This window comes from Ursus arctos, unplaced genomic scaffold (genome assembly GCF_023065955.2).
Source record: "Ursus arctos isolate Adak ecotype North America unplaced genomic scaffold, UrsArc2.0 scaffold_27, whole genome shotgun sequence".
NCBI lineage: Eukaryota > Metazoa > Chordata > Mammalia > Carnivora > Ursidae > Ursus > Ursus arctos.
The window spans coordinates 34316544-34338442 of NW_026622952.1; the positions used below are offsets into that span (position 1 = coordinate 34316544).

A 21899-nucleotide genomic window follows, 5' to 3' on the forward strand; every position below is an offset into this window, starting at 1 on the left:
TTCTAATAATTTATGGTAAAGCCCGTTCTCCTCAGGGGGAAAAAAATCTGTATAACTTTTCTAAAAATAGCCATACTTTCACTATTCCTTTTATCTACTGAAATATCTGGAGGTTGTTTTCCTTCTTCTTTGTGTCCAATTAAAAATAACTTTGAGGTCTGAAAGATAAGACATTAGGTACAATAATAATGGACTTTATTCATAAATAGCTAAGTAACACTATGTCGTCTTTATTTTTTTTAAGATTTATTTATTTATTTATGAGAGAGAGAGCCCGCGCACATGGGGGGGAGGGGCAGAGGGAGAGCAAGAATCTCAAGCAGACTCCCTGCTGAGCACGGAGCTGGACGCAGGGCTCCATCCCACGACCCCGAGATCATGACGTGAGCCAAAATCAAGAGTTGGATGTTTAACCGACTGAGCCACCCAGGCGCCCCTACTAATTTCCTTCATAAAAGGATCACTGGTTGCTACACTAAGACTATTTCCATATTGGGCAAAGGTTGAAACAAGGAGACTGGATAGAAGACAATCTCAATAATAGGAGAAAGGATGGTGGCTTGGACAAAGGGAGTTGGGGTGGAAGGTGTAAGAAGTGGGTGTGTAAGAGTGGAGTCCAGGGCAGAGGTTGGAAATAAAACGTACACTTGGGGGTCATCAGTGATACAGATAAACATAAAGCATAGGATGAGATCCCCTAGGGAGGGAGTGCAGATAGAGAGCAAGGTCTAGGATAACAGGTAAGAACTCTGACAGGCAAATACAATGCAGAAGAGACACCTCAATGATTTACTGCATAACAGGCCAGCTTTGAGCTGAAGCTTTTGGAAATTCACTGTAGCCTTATGCAATGTAGTACGTCCTCCCCAGGGGCCATCTTGCAGTAACTCTGAACTTCTTAGCCACTCCTTAAATAGATTTAACCTTGAGGCTGTGTCTGTCTGTCTATAGGTGGCAAATCTTTAGCAAACTGAGTCACTGAAATGGGTTTCAAATAGTCAACGGTTGCAGGAATACATGAAGGGTTTTTTTTTCCATTCCATCAAACAGTCTGCAGACATTTAGTAGAAATTTACTAAGAGCCTATTATGTAGGACGTACTCTACTAGGATAAAAAGAGTAATAAGACATGGATTCCCACCATTCTAAATGTGATCAAGATTTGAAGGAAGAACTCTGAAAGTTCAAAAGAGAGGTCTATTCCTAAGGAAGCCAAAAAAGAGCATCATTGAGGAGGTTGGCCTTCAAAGTGGGGAAAGAATATTCCAGATTGAAAAAAATGTATGAGCAACCACAGGGTGGTAAAAACAAATGATGTCATATTCAAACTGGTGAATGACTTAAATGTAGGGCATATAAGAGGAAAGGTTGGAGCTAGATTCTGAGTGGCCCCAAAATGCCATACAATGGAGACCTTGAATTCTTTAGGCAATATGGAACCAGGAGGCCAATGGCTCTTTTCAGATTTCTCTAAAGCTAACTCAAGAGGCAAAATGTGTAATTGATGGGAGAGGACATGTAAATCAGTGAACTGACTAGCGTTTGCTGTATTTCTATATATATCCAGCTCTGAGATGGGGAGGGCCCAACACTCACAATGGTGATGAAAATGGAGAAGAGGGAATAGATCAGACCAAGATTTGGAAGGTAGAATTGACAGGATGTAGTTTCTTTTTTTTTTTATGACAGGATATGTAACTTTATTTATTTATTATAAAATGAAATATTTATTAATTTATTATGAAACAAAACAATAACAAAATTAAAGAAAGTAAGTCTTTTATTTTATTACATTTTTTATTTTAATTGTAGTTTCTAACTGAATATTGAATGGGGTGAAGAGAGGGGCTTACAGATCACACAGCTAGCAAAAAATAGGCTTGATGGTTTATTTTTCCACTCTGGCTGGATGTACTTTTCCCACTAATGCAAAATAACATGGTCAAGTTAAATTACATAGGAGAAACACATGTTTTAATGAACTAAATTACAGATATCTGTTCAATGGAAGTAGGCTAATGATGACAAAGACAATAATCCGTTATTAAAATTGGGAATAACATATGATATTTTGAATTAGAGAAGTGGCTCGTACCAGATCACAGGAAATATATATTTAATTAATGAAAGACTGCCTGACATATAGAAAACCTATCAGATTTATGAGAAATTATTTTGAAAATAAATTAAGAGGAAACAAATTATATGCCTTAGGGTTCAATCACCTACATTTTCAGAGAGCCATTCAAGAGTCACAGAATCCATTTTTCAAGCCAACCCACTGATATTTCACCCCAATGATGGAAGAACAATGAGTTCTATTTCGATTATTCACCCTGTAGCCTCCAGCCACACAAAAGTGCTGTCAATCTTAAATGTAATGTTCTCCGTGAGTCTAACAGAACTCTAGGAAGTTTCTGTAGGGCCATAAACTCTTTTGCTTCGGGTAGTCTGTGGCTGAAGTCAGTGCGTGTGTTCGGTAAGGCAAACCCCACTGTGGTGAGTAGCGATGTCTTCTTAGTCCGCGGTACTGCATCCCATCGCTCCCGATGCCAACACCGGCTCAAGGCCACGGTGGAGGTTCGTTCAGCCCATTCTTAGGTGCTACTCGCTTATACCCACGCTGACCACGACAGCCTCACTCTCATGGGCTCGACTTCAGTCATTACAATTTGGAGACGACAAATATGCACCAATCCCAACTGTCCTGTGCAAGAGGCGCTGGATCCCACTGACCACTGGGTCACCATGCTAAGATCTTTCTAACACAGTCTGAACGATGAATCTCGATAAGCCAATATGAGGAGATCTTTGAGAATGGTATTTAATTCTTGGCAGACAAAACGGTGACTTCCTGGGGCAGATTCTTGAGCCTAGATGGCCTCGCACTTCACAGTATATATATCGCAGTAAGCCTCCGAAGAGCCACCGTTGTTAACCAAGCTAACAGGGCCTTGGTCAGATGTTATACGCCACATAAAGTATAGTTTTCAAAATACTTAAATCGTGTTTTGGCATAAATGTGTTGGCATACAGCAGTATAAATTTGTTGACATTCATTGAGTCAGCCACATTGATGGATAAATTGTGGGGTTAAGAATATGATTTTTAAAAAATCTATAAAGAAGATCATTCTTAGGCAGGTAATTATTTTAACTTTGCACAGTCCAGTTTCAACTCAAAAAGTGTACGTTGTGTGTCTTGCGTGTGCACCCGATAACACAGCAGTCGTTCTCTCGGGGAGAATTGGTGCAGCTCTGAAATATTAGTCCATCTACCATCATCTCAAAAATCAGCAGTGAGGCCTCGCGCAACTAATTGTGAGAATATGCTCTTGTTATATCACCTTTCACCATGGATGTGGAATTCACTGCGATTTAACCCAAATGCATTGGTCTTTTCTGTTATCACTCCTGTCTTTCTAGGCTGTGGCCGGTCAGCTGCCGAGGCCATGGACACAGGTTTAATCCCTAAATGAGCCAGCTGGCATGGGCCAGATCTTTGGCCCAGACCTCATCCCTGCTCTGAGCCAACCATCTTACAAATGTCGGCTCTAATTTTCCAGGGTCACGGGGCCAAAAGACGGGTTAGTGAGAATCCGCTGTGACTAGGAGCTAACAAGTCAGTGCGTGTCAGCGCTGGCTCCTCTATGAGGAGTAGACCTGAGGTGTGATTAACTCCGAACGAATGGCAAGAAGCTTTTAGGGGGAGAAAAATGGGGCTGGCAGCAGAGTTATTCTTAATTATCGAATAAAGTAACAGCTCAGATGTGTATTTGTGAATAGTGTCTTCTTTTAATTGCTCTGCTCACTTCTTTTAAATCTGTTTTACCTCATAGTTACCTGTGAGCACAGTCTGAAGCTCCTGCTTTGTTCAAACCTAGGTGCTGCATGAAGAAACGACAATTCCAGGAACAGATCTGAAACTTTCCTACTTGAGCTCCAGAGCAGCGGGGTATAAGTCAGTTCTCAAGATCACCATGACCCAGTCCGTTATACCATTTAATTTAATGAAGGTTCACCTTATGGTGGCTGTGGTAGGAAGACTCTTTCAGAAGTGGTTTCCTGCCTCACCAAACCTGGCCTATACTTTTATATGGGATAAAACAGATGCATATAACCAGAAGGTCTATGGTCTGTCTGAAGCTGTTGGTAAGTTCCGTATCGATGCGTTCTGCGTCAAAAAAATTGTCTTGAAGTCAGAACTCACATGAAGTTGATTGTCACCCTTGGAAATCAATGGGTCAACAGATAGGAAGACAGTAAGATTGTCCTTGGGGATTTATCTGCTGGTTGGTTGAGACCTACCATGGGAGAAGGGAACGTATTCCATATGATGAGGAGAAAGTATCCCTTCTTTTTCTGGCTGAAATTCTACCTTCGAAAATGTTCTGAATGAGATTCCACATTGTCGTATCCTTTCCTTCAAGTTCTTTCTCCTTACTGTTCTCCTTCCTTTTTTCATTTTTTGTTTCTAACATTATCTCCTTAGCTTTCTTACCCTTTTTTTATGTTTTCTGTATCTAACTATTAGGGTAGTTTCAACTCATGGTGCTATTTTAAAGGATACAGACAATACTTGTGTCCAAAAATCATTTCCCCTCTTTAGACTAGGAGTCAATGTGGTGGAATGACATTCTGAAAACACCAGTTAAGCCCATTGTTTCGCTGATGGATGGGACCGTGTGATCACACATTGGCGTGTTGAGACACTCAGGCTGAGGACAGCAAAAACTAATGGAGGCTTTTTGTTCTATTAGTTTTTACCTGACAATATCCTGGACATTTTATTCTGAAATTAATATATAACTTGGGCTTGAAATAGTTCACACCAATCAGATAATTGCCACTTCTCCCCTCATTTTGTTCTAAATTTTAAAACCCGTGTTTCATTATAACTCTGAAGTTTTTCATTGGTGATTTGTTCACGGTAATTTACTGCTAGTGTCATCATTCAGTCCTGATAGTAACATGTGAATATAATGTCATAATCAGACTGTCTTCTCTGCTGTATTGAACCTTACTTATCGTAAACACTTTGCACAACTTTTAATACTCTCGGAAACTAAACAGCTCTAATTATTCAGATAGCAAATATTATTTTTCGCTGTTACCATCTGATCACCACCTGGGGCTGATTTATCTGATCTAATTACTTAACCAGGTGCCCAATCTGGTCTTCATTTTGTGCTGTGAACCCCTTGTGAAAAAGTGATGTGAGGGGAGAAAAAAATACTAGTTCCCTATCAAATCAATAGAAAAATAATATTTGAAGATCATTTCTTAGAAAAACCCCTTTTATGTAGTCAGATCTTCTCATATAAAACTAAACTCTATGCATAAATGAGTGGAAATTGAGTCTTAGAACACAATTGTGGAAAAAAGCATTATTTTATCAAAATAATAAATTGCATTTCTGCCTGTAGTTGAGAAGATGAACTGTGACTTGTCTTGATTCCAGTGTCGGTTGGATACGAATACGAGTCATGTCTGGACCTGACTCTGTGGGAAAAGAGGACCGCCATTTTGCAAGGCTACGAATTAGACGCTTCCAACATGGGTGGTTGGACGTTAGATAAACATCACGTGTTGGATGTTCAGAATGGTAAGATGTTGTTCCTAGTTCATTAATATCGCTTACCTTGATTAGATTGTGGCAACATTTTATCTTTTGTGAACTGAAGGATTAGAATTAGTAGAAAAAACAAAGACAGAGTTTTAAAAACTATAAAAGTCTGAAGTGGGAACTACCTAATATTCTTCTTGTGGACTTTGAACCATTCATAAACTCATCACCAAAATAGTTGTCCCATTTGAATGTAGATGACTTTGGTGCTGCTTTGAAACTACTCCATTTGGTAGTCTTCACCACAGATTCACCTAGAAGCACCTAATTCTATAGTAGGCCCGTGAGTCGGTCCAGAGTGCTTTAAGAAAGTTTACCAAAAATGGAGAGAGGGGGACTTTTTTAAAAGTAAAGAAAAAAAAAAATCTATGTGACTTTACCAAAATATTTCTGATAGATCTTAATCCTTAAGTAATTAGTCTGAGCAGGTAGATTTTTTTTTCAGTTCTTCTTAGATTGTATGTGAGAAAAAATTTGTTCTCCTGCTCAAATTGGGTTCCATATACTCTTATTTAACTTTGTAAATATTAGGAAAAAATAAATGAATAATCTGAGAAGAAAGGAAGGATCGAGAGTTTCTACTTAGAGTAAACCTTATACTATAAAGACATATGCTCTGAAAACACGTATTTCAGATATCACAAAAGATACAAGTTATTTTACAAAACTCGGTCACAAAAGATACAAGTTATTTTACAAAACTTGACCAGCTTTATCTCGTAAAGAATATTATTTATATTACACAATCACTGTTATCTTCACTGTGTGTCTAACATTTTGCCTACATGCCGGCTACACCTCAGATAATTTATAGGTACTTTTCTAGAAAAACAGAACCTGAAAGTGACTTCCTCTAGCCCCCTGTCCTAAACCATATCATGCTAGTAACTCCTCCTCTCCCTTTCCAAACAGCCAGAGGAGATTTCACAGTCTTGGCAAATCATCTAGCTTTGACTTTGGAAAGGTTTTTGGAAGGTTCAGAATTTTGAATTGAGCATGTAATACAACTAAATGTTTATGAGTAATGATCACTTTTTCAGATTAATGTTACTCTGATATTTGTTCTTTTTATTTAAAAAAAATTTGTTGTCGAAGCTGGGAAAGGGTGCATTTTCAGCTTCCAAATGTAATAAGTCTACAGTAGTGTCCAAGCCAGTCCTGGAGAATGCTGGTGTCTTCCCTCTAGAAGAAAATAGTACTGAGCAAATCCATAGAGGAAAAACAGAACAGAAAAAGCGTCCACACCTTTCCCACTTTACAGGAGGGCTGAGCTCTACCCCCCGTCCAGCTGTGTCCTGGACATCAGGTTGCCGTTCAGTGAGCACGCCAGAAGGTTGGGAGCAGAGCCCATAGCTAGTGCCACGTGTAGCATACGCTTTGGAAAAGTGAGACTCCCCACCAAGAAGGACGCTCCATATGTTATCCGTAATCATCGGCGGGGTCTGAGGCCGCGGTCTTTCAGTCTGTCGTGTTAGTAACACCAGGCGTAGTCATGAGCTTTCAAAATGCAAAGCCACGTGCCAAATGTGCCCCGGGCTGCTCTTGATTAAGTGATGTGAAATTATATTTCACACAGTTTGACATATTGCTAGATTCCTTCGGAAGTTCTTTATAAACAAAACCAGGGGAACCTCTCTAGAAGCATTTCAGTTTTCATGAGCATATAGGGTAAAGTTCATAGCCCCAGGATTTCACCAAGAGATTATGAACCTGTAGGGGGTCTATAAGCAGAGAGCTCCAGGAAAGCCATGCCATAAAGCACGTTCAACAGTGTTGAATTACACTATTATGATACCCAACAGTATTCAGGTTTATTTGAGAAACTTGTAGATATTCTGTCTATGTATATGTAATAGAAATATGCACACACACTCTCTCTCTACCAGAATAATACATCGTTTGCTTTTATTAAAATATCAGGTCAGCTGTAGAAACTGGGCTACCCCAAATTCTGTCCTCCAAAAAGTGCTATAAATTATAAACTATATATTGTTTGAAAATGTGAGGTAATCTAATTCACAGGGTAAACTGATTGTGATTTCAAATTTTATCCAAGAATAGTTTGACAAGTAGTGGCTTCTCGAAGTGACATGTGTCTAATTGAATAAACAAAGTGATTTGTAATCGTGACAAGGTGGAGGAGCTGTGAAACGCATTAAAGGAGGAAGAGTAGGCCAAAATGGAGACAGTGACAGGTGTTTGCAGGCCTGGAACGTTGGAAGTAAATATTCTGATGTTCATCTTTGTCTTCTGTCATAATAGAGGAGACTCATGAAGGACCAATTGTTTAAAATAATGACTGAATAAATCAGGCTGAGCAGAGCAGTAGGCTGGCTTGTAGGATTCTTCGCATGAAACTTACAGACCTGGCTCTTACAGGAAATTATAGGTCCATAGTTGTCAAATAACATAATCACAGAAAGAAGGATCTCAGATATCATTAATGTATTTGAATATTCAAGGTAAAAGTCTTTTCCCATGTTACGATCCAGCCTTATCTGGCTTATTTTTCCTTAAATTTGAATAAACCTGTTTTATCTTCCCTGATTTCTTAATGTAAATTTTCTGTGATTATTACATCACTCAAAAAGCATTTAAAAAGTCATCATAGAGGGGCGCCTGGGTAGCACAGTGGTTAAGCGTCTGCCTTCAGCTCAGGGCGTGATCCCGGCATTCTGGGATCGAGCCCCACATCAGGCTCCTCCGCTAGGAGCCTGCTTCTTCCTCTCCCACTCCCCCTGCCTGTGTTCCCTCTCTCGCTGGCTGTCTCTCTCTCTGTCAAATAAATAAATAAAATCTTTAAAAAAGAAAAAGTCATCATAGAATCCCCCTAAAAATGTGCTGAGCTATAAGAGGAACATAATCATTCTGATCTCTTTTTCACTTTAAAATTATCCCAAAGTGGGAGGAAAAAAACACGTTCTTGGGTTTCCTGTTTGTACTTTCATGGTTTGATTCTTTTAACAGTATAGCTGCTAAAAAGTATCAGCATTGACTTGAGGAACTGCTTTGAAATAGAGAACGTTCCATAAATATATAATACGTACCACGCCAAGGTCCAAGCAGCAGATAATAGCCCTCTGCGAAGTGTCGTGAAACATGTACGGAACAGTAACAGCTGACCATCCAGGGTACCTCAGGCCAAAATGAAACCATTGATCTGCTCTCTATATAATCATGGCAGATGAATAAAATTAGAATTGCAACTCAAATCTAGTTTCTAACAATTAGAATGTTTAATATTCATCTGGGACTTTTTTTTTTCTCAGATTTTCCTTAAGGACCATAATGGAACAGACTGGCATTGTGTCTTAAAAAGATTGGCACTTTCATGACTTAGAGCAGAATTCTCCTTAAATAATAAGTTGCCCTTCCGTAACAGTTTTGTCATGTCTGGAATTTTGAAGTGTATATGCACCCTCATGCAGATAAGAGCATATAACCAAGAAGAATGTTCTTTGACAACATAGTAGTATATAGGGGGGTTGATTTTTATTTTCTAACTTTATTTTCCACAAAGTATTTTTAGCGTTTTCAAGATCAGTGATAAACTCATGAGGAAGAAATTTGTATTTGTGGTACACCTTTCTATTGATTGGATTAATATATAATATTATAACGTCATTTAGCAATTAGGCAAACTTACTATACCCTGAAGAAGGGGTACAGCGTGGTTCTCAAATTTGCACATTAGGGTCACCCGGAGGCTTGGGGGTTTTTGTAAAGATTTTATTTATTTATTTGACAGAGAGAGAGCGTGCGCACAAGCAGGGGGCGGGGGAGAGGCAGAGGGAGAAGCAGACTCCCCGCTGAGCAGGGAGCCCAACATGGGGCTCGATCCCGGGACCCTGAGCCGAAGGCAGACACTTAACCAACTGAGCCACCCGGGCACCCTGCCTGGAGGGTGTTTAAAAAGGCTGCTCCCCAGACCGATTAAATCAGAATCTCTCAGGATGAGATCTAAGCATCGGTATTTTTTTACAGCTCCCCAGTCAGTTCCAGTGTGTAGCCAAGTTTGAGAATCACCAATGTTGACAATTTGGTCTTTTAATTTTTCTGGTCAGTCCTTCGTTTCTTTCACCAGTCCTCCCTTATGTTCATAACAGACAGCATTTTTTGTATATACTCTTGGTATTTTGCCGAATAACATTTTGCCCCAGGTAAATGAATAGGGTTCTCGTTCTTTCCAGGAGAACTTAAATAATCGTTTCCAGTCTGTATCTACAAAGCACAGAATTATGGTTACATCAAGAGTGAACGTGTTGACTTTTCATCATTCTTTTTATCACAGGGAAAATGCGTTTTATGTCTTCTAGGTATACTGTACAAGGGAAATGGGGAAAACCAGTTCATCTCCCAACAGCCTCCGGTTGTCAGCAGCATCATGGGAAACGGCCGAAGACGCAGCATCTCATGCCCAAGTTGCAACGGTCAGGCCGATGGCAATAAACTGTTGGCCCCAGTTGCATTAGCTTGCGGGATCGATGGTAGTCTCTACGTAGGGGATTTCAACTATGTTCGGCGAATATTCCCTTCTGGAAACGTAACAAGTGTTTTAGAACTAAGGTATGTCTTTCCTTAATTTGGGTTTGTTGTTTTTTTTTTTTTTAAGATTTTATTTTTAAGTAATCTCTGCACCCAACATGGGACGCGAACTTACAACCCCGAGATCAAGAGTGGCATGCTACCGACAGCCAGCCAGGCAGCCCCTTAATTTGGGATTTTTACCAATGCTAAGCATGCCTTTATAAGAAAAACTGTTTAGTCTAATGGACCAATTCATTTATTTAAATATACCTTCCCAATGTTTAAAATTTGCTCTGAAAAGAAATGAGATTCTTGGTTAAAGTTGGGGGAAGCACAACGCATGTATACTGTGCTGTAAACGTGTAAGAGTATAAAGTCACCCGACATATAAAATGTCTCACTGACTTCGGAGCATAGTTTGTGCTCCAGTAGGATAGAACTATGATTTTTAAATCTCTTCAGTTGTTCTTTAGAATAATCTCTTGATATAGGTTGTTACTTTATTTCACATCGCTTGAAATTGAGAGATAAAATATTTCCCCACAGTATCGGGACATAATAGTAAATGAACTAAGGCTATAACTTTCCGTTAGAATATTGGATCTTCAAGTTGGGTTAACCCATTAGCCATAATACCAGTAGTTAAAGTAACAAATTGTTGCTTTGCTTTGTTCATTTAAGTGTGATTATTAAAATCATCCTGTTCTGTAAATTATTTGATAAGCCTTGGCCTACGAAATTCATTTCCAATGTTATTTCTGCTTAAGTTGGCAATTCTCCATTCAAATAATTAAAATCTCAGTATGCAACTCATTATATTTTAGAAACTTTTCTAACTGTGTTTTCTCCCCCCACTTTTTTTTATCTGCTTCCACCAAGAAATAAAGATTTTAGACATAGGTAAGCATCTTGCTGAAAGGGTACTGTGTATTTTCAAATGTCCTTTTTACATTTTTATGTGACTCTAAGAACATTTCATCATGAGAGAGGAAACTTAGTATCACAGAACATCTAAGGAATTAAAACTGCTCAAATGAACCATTATTATGTAGCATGTTGCAAATTATATTATGCAATATAATCTGAAAAGCTGTTTTCAAGTTGGTTAATTAAATAAATTTTGTCACAAAAAACTATAATGAACATGTCCGTAGAACAAAATGTATTCTGAACTCCAGTTACTGGCTCACGTACTGTAAGCCATATTGAACAGAACCAAATTTGAAACAGAGTAGGCGAGTCTAGGACAAATTTAGTTTGACGAGTAATCGGGGCGGATCCTGGTTTATTGGGCCCAAAGCTTATTCAGTTGGGGGGAATTCTGTTTAAGGAAAAGAATCTAAAAAATGTTTTACTTGGGCAAGTTTTTAAAAACACAAGATCATGTGATCTTGTTCCCCAGGACCTCACTGGGCTTGCAAGGAACCCATACAAAGGAGCCCTAACACTTAGGCTTTGGAAACTTCCTGGTAAACCCATCACTGCTGTCGTTTCTGTTTTCCCAAGTTGAGAGAGTTACTAGATTGGAGTTTTACGAAGTAATGTTTTCACAGACAGTATTATGAAGGAAAAGACCTACTTCAAAGCTACGGATGAATACAGTTGAAGCAAATACGTAGGCTCAGAAGTTTCTCGGATTCTATTTGCGATGTACACTTAGCTAGAGAAGGTATAGTAAAAGCTTGTGTGTGGACACTTTCAACTGAAAAACTTTCTCCAGGACAACAAAGAAAGAAAAAAAAATCCAATATATTTTAAAGTAAAGCTCACCAGAGAAGCAAGACGTCCTGGACCTGCTGAATCTAGTTTGGCCAGTGAAGTATCTAATGAAATGACATCAGATGGAAAACTTAGCGATAGTTGATGCGACATCCTTGAGATGACTACGTCGGCATTACCCGCTGAACCTGTGTTGTAGACACGGACAGCTAGGAAATGAGAGACACAGCTCCACCAGAAGATGAGTAGCTCTTGCATATCAGTATGGCCAGGCATGGCCCCGTGACCTTTCGCTGAGATCCCTTATCGATCTTGGGCTCCCAGCGAATAGCTCCGTCACATGCTAAGATTCACACTAAATTTCTCCAGACTGCTGAGCCTCACCTTCTTAGTAACTCTGGAGAAAAGAGGAAAGACGAACACGCGTGTACGCCATCTAAATGTGAAAATGCTTGAGGCGATAGAGAAAGAGCTATCAGAACAGCTCCCTTTTAACAAACCAGGCTATTCCAACCAGGCTCGGTGCCAGGTGTTATAGACTTCATTGCAGATGCACACAACAGTCCTTCGGGATCACAGATGAGGTCACTGAGGCGCAAGGAAGCCTCGGGGAAGCCTTTTCTTCCCCGAGACACATCACTAAGAAATGGGGAGCAGGGATTTGAACCACTCTACGAAGTGTGTTCATTGCACTACACCACACAGCCAGTTTTTATGGGTCCAAATGGCTGGGTTTCTGTGGGATAATTCCCTGGGTATGCAAAAAGCCAGACTTATTTCACAATCATTTGACAAATTACTTAGAGCTATAATCTCTCTCTCTCTGGGGAATAAAAAAAAACTACATTGATTAGGTTAGAGCTCCGTTATTATTAACAATACTTTCTAATATGAGCTCATTATGTACCAACTCATGGTGTCTGACAGTGATACTCGTTGTAATCCCTCTCTCATGATCCCCCTTAACCTTCGTCCTCTGTGCGTTATCCTGGCTAAATGTGAGCTCCTGCATTTCCTTTATGCTCCGTGCATGTAAAACACACTGTCTGGGTTTTACGTTGGTATTCATCCTTGTTAAATCAATGTTGACGGGTCACTTCTACCTATACTTGAATGAATGGCTATAAATACTAATCAATCAACCTATTAAATTTTTTACATAAAGGGAAGCTTCTGAAATCCTTGAAATTTAAGATTCTCTTAGCTATGCTAAACATTTCTCCCTCTGATGTTTATGAGTTTGCTAACAAACTCCTTTTGGAGGTAGTAAATTTTAGCTCATCTCTGTTCCAATTCTCTAAAATTCCAAAATAAAGGAACGTAAATTAATTAATACTAGCTAAGAGGCAATAAGACATGCAAGACTAAAAATCAACTTTGAGAATTTTGTATTACCAATTAAAAGATCAAAGAAAATGTCAGTCACAGGTCTGTGAACTTGAATCAATTAAAGTTTAGATAACAAAATTATGAAAGCTTGATTCAGCACTTCTTATTGACTTACTATTTAAAAATCAAACAGGCACAGAAATCCCACATCCCAAAGCCCTGCCTGCAAGTATAAAAAGTTTTAGTCACCAGAAAAGAGGCATTTTATCGTTATCCATAAATATAATTTATGCTTTTCTGTGTTGTAAGGGCTATGGCACAGTTTCCAATAAAAAGATAAAAGTGTTAATGAAATCTATTCTATAGCCTGTATTTTGCAAATAGTTCTCTAGTCTAAGAAGGTTGAATTATGACAGAATGAATAAGCGGGTCTCGGCTGTGTTTACCACTGGCTCTGCGTCCGTGGAGAAGGTCGCTCGGGAAGCGTGATAATCTCGGCAGTGCGGGATAGGCTCATCAAGGGGCAGTACACGTGAGGCTCTTAACTTGCTTTGATTTTGCTGCCGTTAGTCAAAATCTTAATGTCAAACTAAGCCTCTCTGAAATGAGAATTTCAGTCCATTGTACAAAAAGGCCATGGTGCTTCTCCTGGCGAACAGATACTCCCGCAACCCATCCGTTTCGTACATCCCCACGCTCCGGCTGCCAGCAGCCAGCCACGCTCAGTCGCCGTAGCCTCGCATTTTCCACATGAGATGTATTGCTCATCTAAAAACTCACCACCCATTTGTACCAACACACCGGCCTCTCGAGGGCTTTGGCTTGTCCGGAAGTCAGAGCACAAGCAGTAGCTCGCTATCAGAAAGCTCTGCTGGCGTCAGGTGTCCTTGAGCCCCAGACCCCTCCCATCTATTGTTCAGAGCTTCTCTGCGTCCAGTCAACTGAAAGTTTCCAAACTCGCTTTTTTTTTTTCTGTTTGTGCTTTGGTACTGATCCACCTTTTCATTTAGAAGGGGCTGGGCTCTAAGAAGCAGCTCTAATTTGCCATGCTAGGCTGCACTGCAGACAACTCGTCCAGTTCTCATTTCCTACCATTCGTGGGGGAATATTTCCAGAGGTAAATTCTCTTCTCCAAGACCACATACGCCTCCACATTTGTTATTCTGGACAATGGAGTTGTGTGCAAAATTAGAGTTTTCATTTGGCAGACATTTTTAAAACCATTGACATATGTTGCTTGATGTAGAAATTTCTCTGTCTTCAAAGAAGGAGAAGCTTCAGGACAGGAAATGGCAAATGTAAGCACCACTTGGGACATTCTCTTATCACTGTCCCACTGGAACAAAACTGACGTCAGTAAAAGCAAAGCTTATGACTTGAATGTCCATTATTTTTGGACTCATGTCCTAGAGATCAAGCAGCCACCTCAAGAATCTGTTGTTTTATTCCCAAAATGAGGCACATCATGAAAAATCATGTACAATTTTTTATATCATTCTTTTCTCTAAGATGTTATTTATTTATCTGAAAGAGAGAGTGCACGCAGTTTGTGGCAGGAGGGGCAGCGGGAGAGGGAGAGAGAGAATGTCAAGCAGACTCCCCGCTGAGTGCGGAGACTGACGCAGGGCTCGATCTCACAACCCTGTGATCATGACCTGAGCCGAAATCAAGAGTCAGATGCTTCACCAACAGAGCCACCCAAGTGCCCCTTTTTTTTAAATATCATTCTTCATCAGGGTCCTGAAGTTTTTATTCTCCTTTATTGGAAAGCCATGATTTATATAGTTAGAACTGCTTGGCATTAAAATCCTCCCTTATAAACTATCAAATGAAAAAGGCAAGGTGCAGAACAGCTTTTGTGCAAAACTATGAATATGTCTATAAATAGATACTTCTTTTAGGATATATGCTTTTTTTATCATGAAATATTGGAGCTAAGAAGGGGCAAGGGAGAATCCTTTCACTTTTCATTATGTACAGTTCCGTACAGTTTATAAGTGGGTTAAATAGTTGGGGAGATCATGATCTGAGTTTTGCTTCGTTTTTATATGTCTTTGGATTGAAAAACTGAATTAATATTCTTTATTTTTGAAACTGTCTCCTAGAAGTTGCTCTTGAAGGATTTTGCTACAAATAGCCTTTTCAACCGATATTTTAGAAAAGATTTGTAAAGAGGGTTAAAAGGATTTCATGGTTAAGTCCCCCAATCCCGGGCTTGGATGTCATTTAAATGAATAATTCTGCATATTACCCTCCATTCAAAAAGTTACTGAATATTCCCAGAGTACCCCAAACAAAGGTCTTTGTCCTTGAGCCAAACCATATGTATTTGAAGACCAAGTCATCTGGCTTTGAAAATTCAGAGGAACGATTGGTGATAGTACTTCAACACTGAGAAACAAAAAGACCCTGGCATGCTGTCCTGGAGATGGTACCTTTCCACCCTTTGTACATGCGAAAGCAAGAGAGATTTACTGTATTCTCAAAAGTGACCTTGTGGCTTTAAGAAGGTATTACATATGAATACCTAACTCCAACTGAATTTACATTGGATTGCATTATTCATTTACCTTGATCATCGTTACTCTAGAAACAGTTCCAAGTGGATGTTTAAAGAAGGGTCTGCCTCGTTCTCATAGTTTAGGATCTTACAGCGGAACAGCAGGACCAGGAAACAAATGTGAATGTATCTAAGTTTAGCTAGTTCTTTTTTCCCTAGGAACATTTTCAGAAGGCTAGTCGTGCTTGAGGTGGTTAGCAATCATTATTGCGCTCCTCTGCTGCAGACAGTTACAGGCAGATGACATACAACAGTGTGAGACGGGGCAGCACAAAGCAAATATTAAGAATAGCTAATGCTTATCGAGTATGTGGTATGTACGAGGCACTGTTCTAAGCATTTTCTCCGTATTAGCTCATGTCACCCTGTCAGCATCCTATGAAATGTGTATTATTGTTATTACCATCTTTACAGATGCATCTGTAGCACAGATAAGTTCAACAGATGCTCAAGTTCATGCAGTTAGGGAGTGATGACGCTGGGATTCGGACCCCAGCGGTCTGGTCCAGAGGTCATGCTCACAGATACACAGCCGACAAGAGGGCGAAGTGTGTGTGTGCGCGTGCTCATAACCAGCTATCTGACCTGTGATAATTAGTATATAATTGGGGAGATAGGGAAGACTAGGGAAGTCTCTCCAGTGTCACGTCTCTCAAAATAGACCCAGTTTGGATGAGTTGCAACCTTGTCACCCACTGTAGGTCTGAAAGACCGGCTCTGTCTGTATCAGGCTGTTTGTAGGGGGAACATAACCTCTTAAAATTGCCCTGAAGTTTATAATGATATGTTGTAGCTTTTCACTTCATTACAAAGTAATAATCTGCCACATCAAGGAACACAATTATGTCTGGGCATTTAAAATTTCAGGCATCGACTTAGAAAAGTGACATAGTAACACTTAACATGGCAAGGTGATCCTTTGGTATAACCCAGTAGGTCTGGAATGGTTTTACCTCAAATGACTTTATCTCTTTGAGTCCTTTGTTTCCCTGTTCACCCTTTCACACATATTTACCCAGTCAAGACTTCTTGCTCAAATGTCTGTTGTCAGTAAAAGATAGTAAGAGTAGAAAGGAGACCCGAAACCTGCAGGTATTCAAGGCTTTGTGTGTCTCAGTGTCTCCATGTAAATCCACATCATAGCCGTAGGCCTTTTCAGAGTTCCAGAAGATTCCATGCAGATTCCATGCATGGCCAGCTCTGCGCCCACCAATGTAAGGCACACTCGTGAAACCAAGAACTTGCTATTTTAACAGCGGACTCTCTCATAGGAGCCGTAAAGGACATGTATTCACCACTTAAGAGGAAGAGCTTTAAGTAGTGAGAACTGTCTTGTTAGAACCTAATAGAAATGAGAAGACTACTACACCATTATTTAGAATAAACATTTTCATGTAGTTCAATATATACACCATCTTTTAGATATTCACATATAAAATAAATGGAAACAAGAATAAAAGTCTGTGTGTTTGTGTGTGAAGAGAGAGAGTGTGAGAATGAGTTAGTAAAACGAAGTTTATCATCAAGATAATGTGGAATCTGATAGATTCTTATCTGTTGACATCTTTATGGAGACACCAGATTGTTTAAACTTTGTAGAATTTTTTTGCCAAAGACGACATGTGCACCATGTACAAAATTACATTAATCCTAGGTATGTGGTGTTGAGCGTTTATGAGGAGATTAACTTTCTAATTCCAACTAAGTGTCATGATTTGTCCATTCCTTGATAATGTCCATCTTACCACTCTTTACAGGTAGTGGGACATAAAATATTTTACATTTGCATTACTTGATGTGTATAAAATTGAGGCACTGTGTTTTGTGAACAAATGCCTACATCTCACCAAATTCATAGACCAGTCTCAGAGCAGCTTAATTTACAACTTTAAGAGTAAAACTGATGGGCTTGCCGTTCTGGCTCACTGCATCAGGCCACCGACTGCGACGGGCTCCTACGCATGAGTGACCTCATTTCAGTATTTCACCCCCTAGCTCAAGACAAATGTCGGAACTGCATCAGATCGCCTTTCTGGATGAACGTAGAGCATCCAGGACAGACACGATGCTGCATTTTGTCAGGGGCAGGTGTTCACGTGATTTGGATTTGTAGCGAAACGGGAAAACTCCCTGCGATGAGGTGTGAGTGAGATCAGTGGTATGTTCCACTTCACCGAAGTTGCAGACACCCTCCCCCAGAATAAACTTTAGGTCTATCACTCAAGGGCAATTTATTAATGGCTCTTCATCGAACCAAAAGGATTTAGAGAACTTGCTTCTCTCTCTGTTTGAGGCTAAAAGCATATTGCCTTCTAAAGGGGATTATTTTCAAGATGGCTATTTTAATAAATTTAATAAATTAAATCCTCCACAACAAGCAAGAGAGGAAAACAGTCCTATCAGAGCTCGCTTCCAGTTCTTTTCAGTCATTCTTTGAAGTTGTTATTAAATATACAACGTTGTCATTTTCCAGTCTTTAATAACGGATTTCGGTTTATAATCAGTGTCTCATGATCTGTTTTGTTTTGCTTTTCATTCTCCCCCGTGTGTTAGGAGTAACTGTCTTGTGATGTTTACGTGTGATCCTTTTTTTTTTTTACAGCAGCAACCCAGCTCATAGATACTACCTTGCAACTGACCCAGTCACAGGAGATTTGTATGTTTCTGACACCAACACCCGCAGAATTTATCGCCCAAAGTCACTTACGGGTACAAAAGATTTGACTAAAAATGCTGACGTGGTCGCAGGGACCGGGGAGCAGTGCCTTCCATTCGATGAAGCCAGATGTGGAGATGGGGGGAAGGCTATCGAGGCAACACTCATGAGTCCCAAAGGTACTGGCATTAATCAATTTGAGGATTTCTTTTTATTAAAAAAAAAAAGATAGAAAATCCAGTTAGTGCCTGATTGTGTTTAATGCTGAGTCTAACATTTTACCCTCAACTGTGTGCTAGAAAGCTGTTTCACATCCAGTGTTTTGAAGAGCCATGTAGCGTGAAACTGCTAGAATCCTAAGTTGATTTTACAGTAAATATTAGATTCGTAGCATTTTTTTATCATACCTTTTTTTTTTTTCAACTTTTCAAAGAACAAAGCAACGAGTCCATATTATTCAGGTCACATCCTGTTAAACTTCAAGGAAGTGTCCAGATTCTTTCATTGTCCTGGAATCTCTTTGTCATGAATGAGTCCCAGGCCTCTTGAAAAACCATCACTAAGCAACGCTATTAGTCCTCACCCAGTTTGGAGCTATTAAACTTTTGTTTCTATGCCATGGGAAAGAATGCTTGCTGTGAGGAATTTCTAGAGGTAACAAGGGCTAAAATTCTATGTGATAAAGGTTTCTAGCTTTTAAGCCAGTTGGGACTGACTCCTTGCTCATGTATTATGCCATTCATTACAGTGTTTTTTGGTTTGGGGCTTTTTTTTTTTTTTTTTCATTATGGCTAGCAACTGTTATGTGAACAAGGACTGGAAAAAAGCATTTGTTGTACTGAATTATTCATAATAGCAAATTTCATTGTAACAAGGTCAACGAAATACTAACCTTGGCTCAGATCTATTTTTGTTAGAATACAGTTATTCTAAGTTCAGAGTAAAAGAATTTGACCTTTTTCTATAATTGATAGACAACAACATTATACAGAAGTTATAATTTTATATTTAAGATGCAGGGAGCGCCTACATGATTCGTACACTAAGTGGAGATTCTTACAAATTTTGGCCATTTCTTTGTAACATTTTACATAGATTTGTGTTATAAATGCCTCTGTTGGGTTTTTCCTAATGTATTTGCAATCTACAGTCTTACCTGCTACCTATCACCCATGTTGTCCCTGGGGTTGACTGTTGAATTTAATGATGGGCCTAAAAATGAGTCACGTTTTCTCTTGGAAAAGGAATGGCGATTGATAAGAATGGATTGATCTACTTTGTTGATGGAACCATGATCAGAAAAGTGGATCAAAATGGGATCATATCAACTCTCCTGGGCTCTAACGATCTGACCTCGGCCAGACCTTTAACTTGTGACACCAGCATGCACATCAGCCAGGTAGTTAAAATCTTAAGCTGCATTGTTTGTTTTTCTTCTTAGTGCCTCGGTTGACTAGGTCGGTAGTCCGTGATGGCCCCATGTTAAACTGGGTATACCATGTGTGGCATTTGTGGTGTTGAAGCTGTTCCGTTTAAATGTCTCTCAGGAGCTAATGAAAAGTTACTTTCTTCTATCGTTCTGCATTTGATGAATTCAATGAGATTACAGAACACTTAGCACGAAGAGACACTAAAGCATTCGTCATAAAATACCAGGAAAGTAGCAGCAGGCAGATATTCCAGAAAGAACAAAACAGCGTAAATCTCTAATCTTTTGATTGCACGAGCTCTTTAAGTAGTAGAGAGAACCCACTATGACTGGTCCCAAGGGACTTATATTTAGAATTAGGAACTTTACTTCTGGCCTGATTGAAAACACAATAGAACACTAATGTATTCATAAGCCAGGGAGCCTCGACGTTTCGTGGTTATTACAGGTGACGGAACATGTGTGTTCATATCTCATTGACACCTATTAACTCACTGCTTAGAGGTTCGTCTGCTATTTGGCTATAACTTGCAAATCTTCCAGGGAGCTGCATTTTTAACTAAAATGTTATTTCCTGCATTTGTCTCCCCGCAAAATTCTTAGGTTTATTTTACAGTAGCTATTCCAGAAAACAATTTTAAGACAGTTTATCAAATTAAGGGTAACTTCCTTGAATGGTCTAATTGACTCTTCTGGTAAATTAACAGCAGTGCAGAAACTGACTAACCAGGCCATTTATCTTTTATTAAGGTACGTCTGGAGTGGCCCACTGACCTGGCCATTAACCCGATGGATAACTCCATTTACGTCCTGGATAATAACGTAGTCCTGCAGATCACCGAAAACCGCCAGGTGCGCATCGCTGCCGGACGGCCCATGCACTGCCAGGTGCCGGGCGTGGAATATTCCGTGGGGAAGCACGCGGTCCAGACAACCCTGGAATCCGCTACTGCCATCGCCGTGTCGTACAGCGGGGTCCTGTACATCACGGAAACCGACGAGAAGAAGATTAACCGGATCAGGCAGGTCACCACCGACGGGGAGATCTCCCTGGTGGCGGGGATACCTTCAGAGTGTGACTGCAAAAATGACGCCAACTGTGACTGTTACCAGAGCGGAGACGGCTACGCCAAAGACGCCAAGCTCAGTGCCCCGTCCTCCCTGGCCGCCTCCCCCGATGGCACCCTGTACATTGCAGACCTGGGCAACATTCGGATCCGGGCCGTGTCAAAGAACAAGCCTTTCCTTAACTCCATGAACTTTTACGAAGTTGCCTCTCCGACCGACCAGGAACTCTATATCTTTGACGTCAACGGCACTCACCAGTATACTGTCAGTCTGGTCACTGGCGATTACCTGTACAATTTTAGCTACAGCAATGATAACGACATAACCGCTGTCACAGACAGCAGTGGTAACACGCTTCGAATTAGGCGGGACCCGAATCGGATGCCAGTTCGAGTGGTGTCTCCAGACAACCAAGTGATATGGTTGACGATAGGAACAAATGGATGTTTGAAAAGCATGACCGCTCAAGGACTAGAATTAGTTTTGTTTACTTACCATGGCAATAGTGGCCTTTTAGCCACTAAAAGCGATGAAACTGGATGGACAACATTTTTTGAGTAAGTATATCCAAATTCTGCTCTGATTATAAAATGCTGTGATAGAGTAATATAATCTAAAAATAATGATAGAATCTTAAGGGCAGGTGAGATCCAGGTTTGGGGGGACCTGGAGCTTCTATAATTTGGGGATCCCTCTCTCCCTGAAAAGGAAGACAAAATGAAACAAAAGAAGGGACCCCCCCCACCCAATGAGAAGTTCTGAGCTTCCATGTCATTCCCCTCCCAGTCAATCTCCCTCTGCTTAAGGGTTAACATTTTGCTTCCTACAGACCTGATCTATCAGCAGCAAACATTTGGAGAAATATGCTACAACCTTGGTTTTAGGTATAAATGCTTTGGGCTTCCGTTTGCCCCTGTGATAAAGCTGTCACTGGAGAGGACCTTTAAAAACATTCACAATGAATTTGGCTATTTCTACCAACGCTA

At 40.0% G+C, this 21899-nt stretch overlaps 1 protein-coding gene across 5 annotated transcripts in view; it reads left to right on the forward strand.

Annotated features, from left to right (window-relative positions):
- The window catches only part of TENM3 (teneurin transmembrane protein 3), a 1574093-nt gene that overhangs the window by 1514208 nt on the left and 37986 nt on the right, over positions 1–21899 (forward strand). For 4 of the 5 annotated variants that reach the window (XM_057303360.1, XM_057303361.1, XM_057303359.1 and 1 more), the window contains 7 exons: positions 3884–4151; positions 5461–5604; positions 9942–10191; positions 11032–11052; positions 18363–18595; positions 19661–19815; positions 20596–21470. In XM_057303360.1, coding sequence (XP_057159343.1) covers positions 3884–4151; positions 5461–5604; positions 9942–10191; positions 11032–11052; positions 18363–18595; positions 19661–19815; positions 20596–21470 — 1946 coding nt within the window. The remainder of the gene's footprint in view (positions 1–3883; positions 4152–5460; positions 5605–9941; positions 10192–11031; positions 11053–18362; positions 18596–19660; positions 19816–20595; positions 21471–21899) is intronic. The other variant, XM_057303362.1, reaches the window with a different exon arrangement.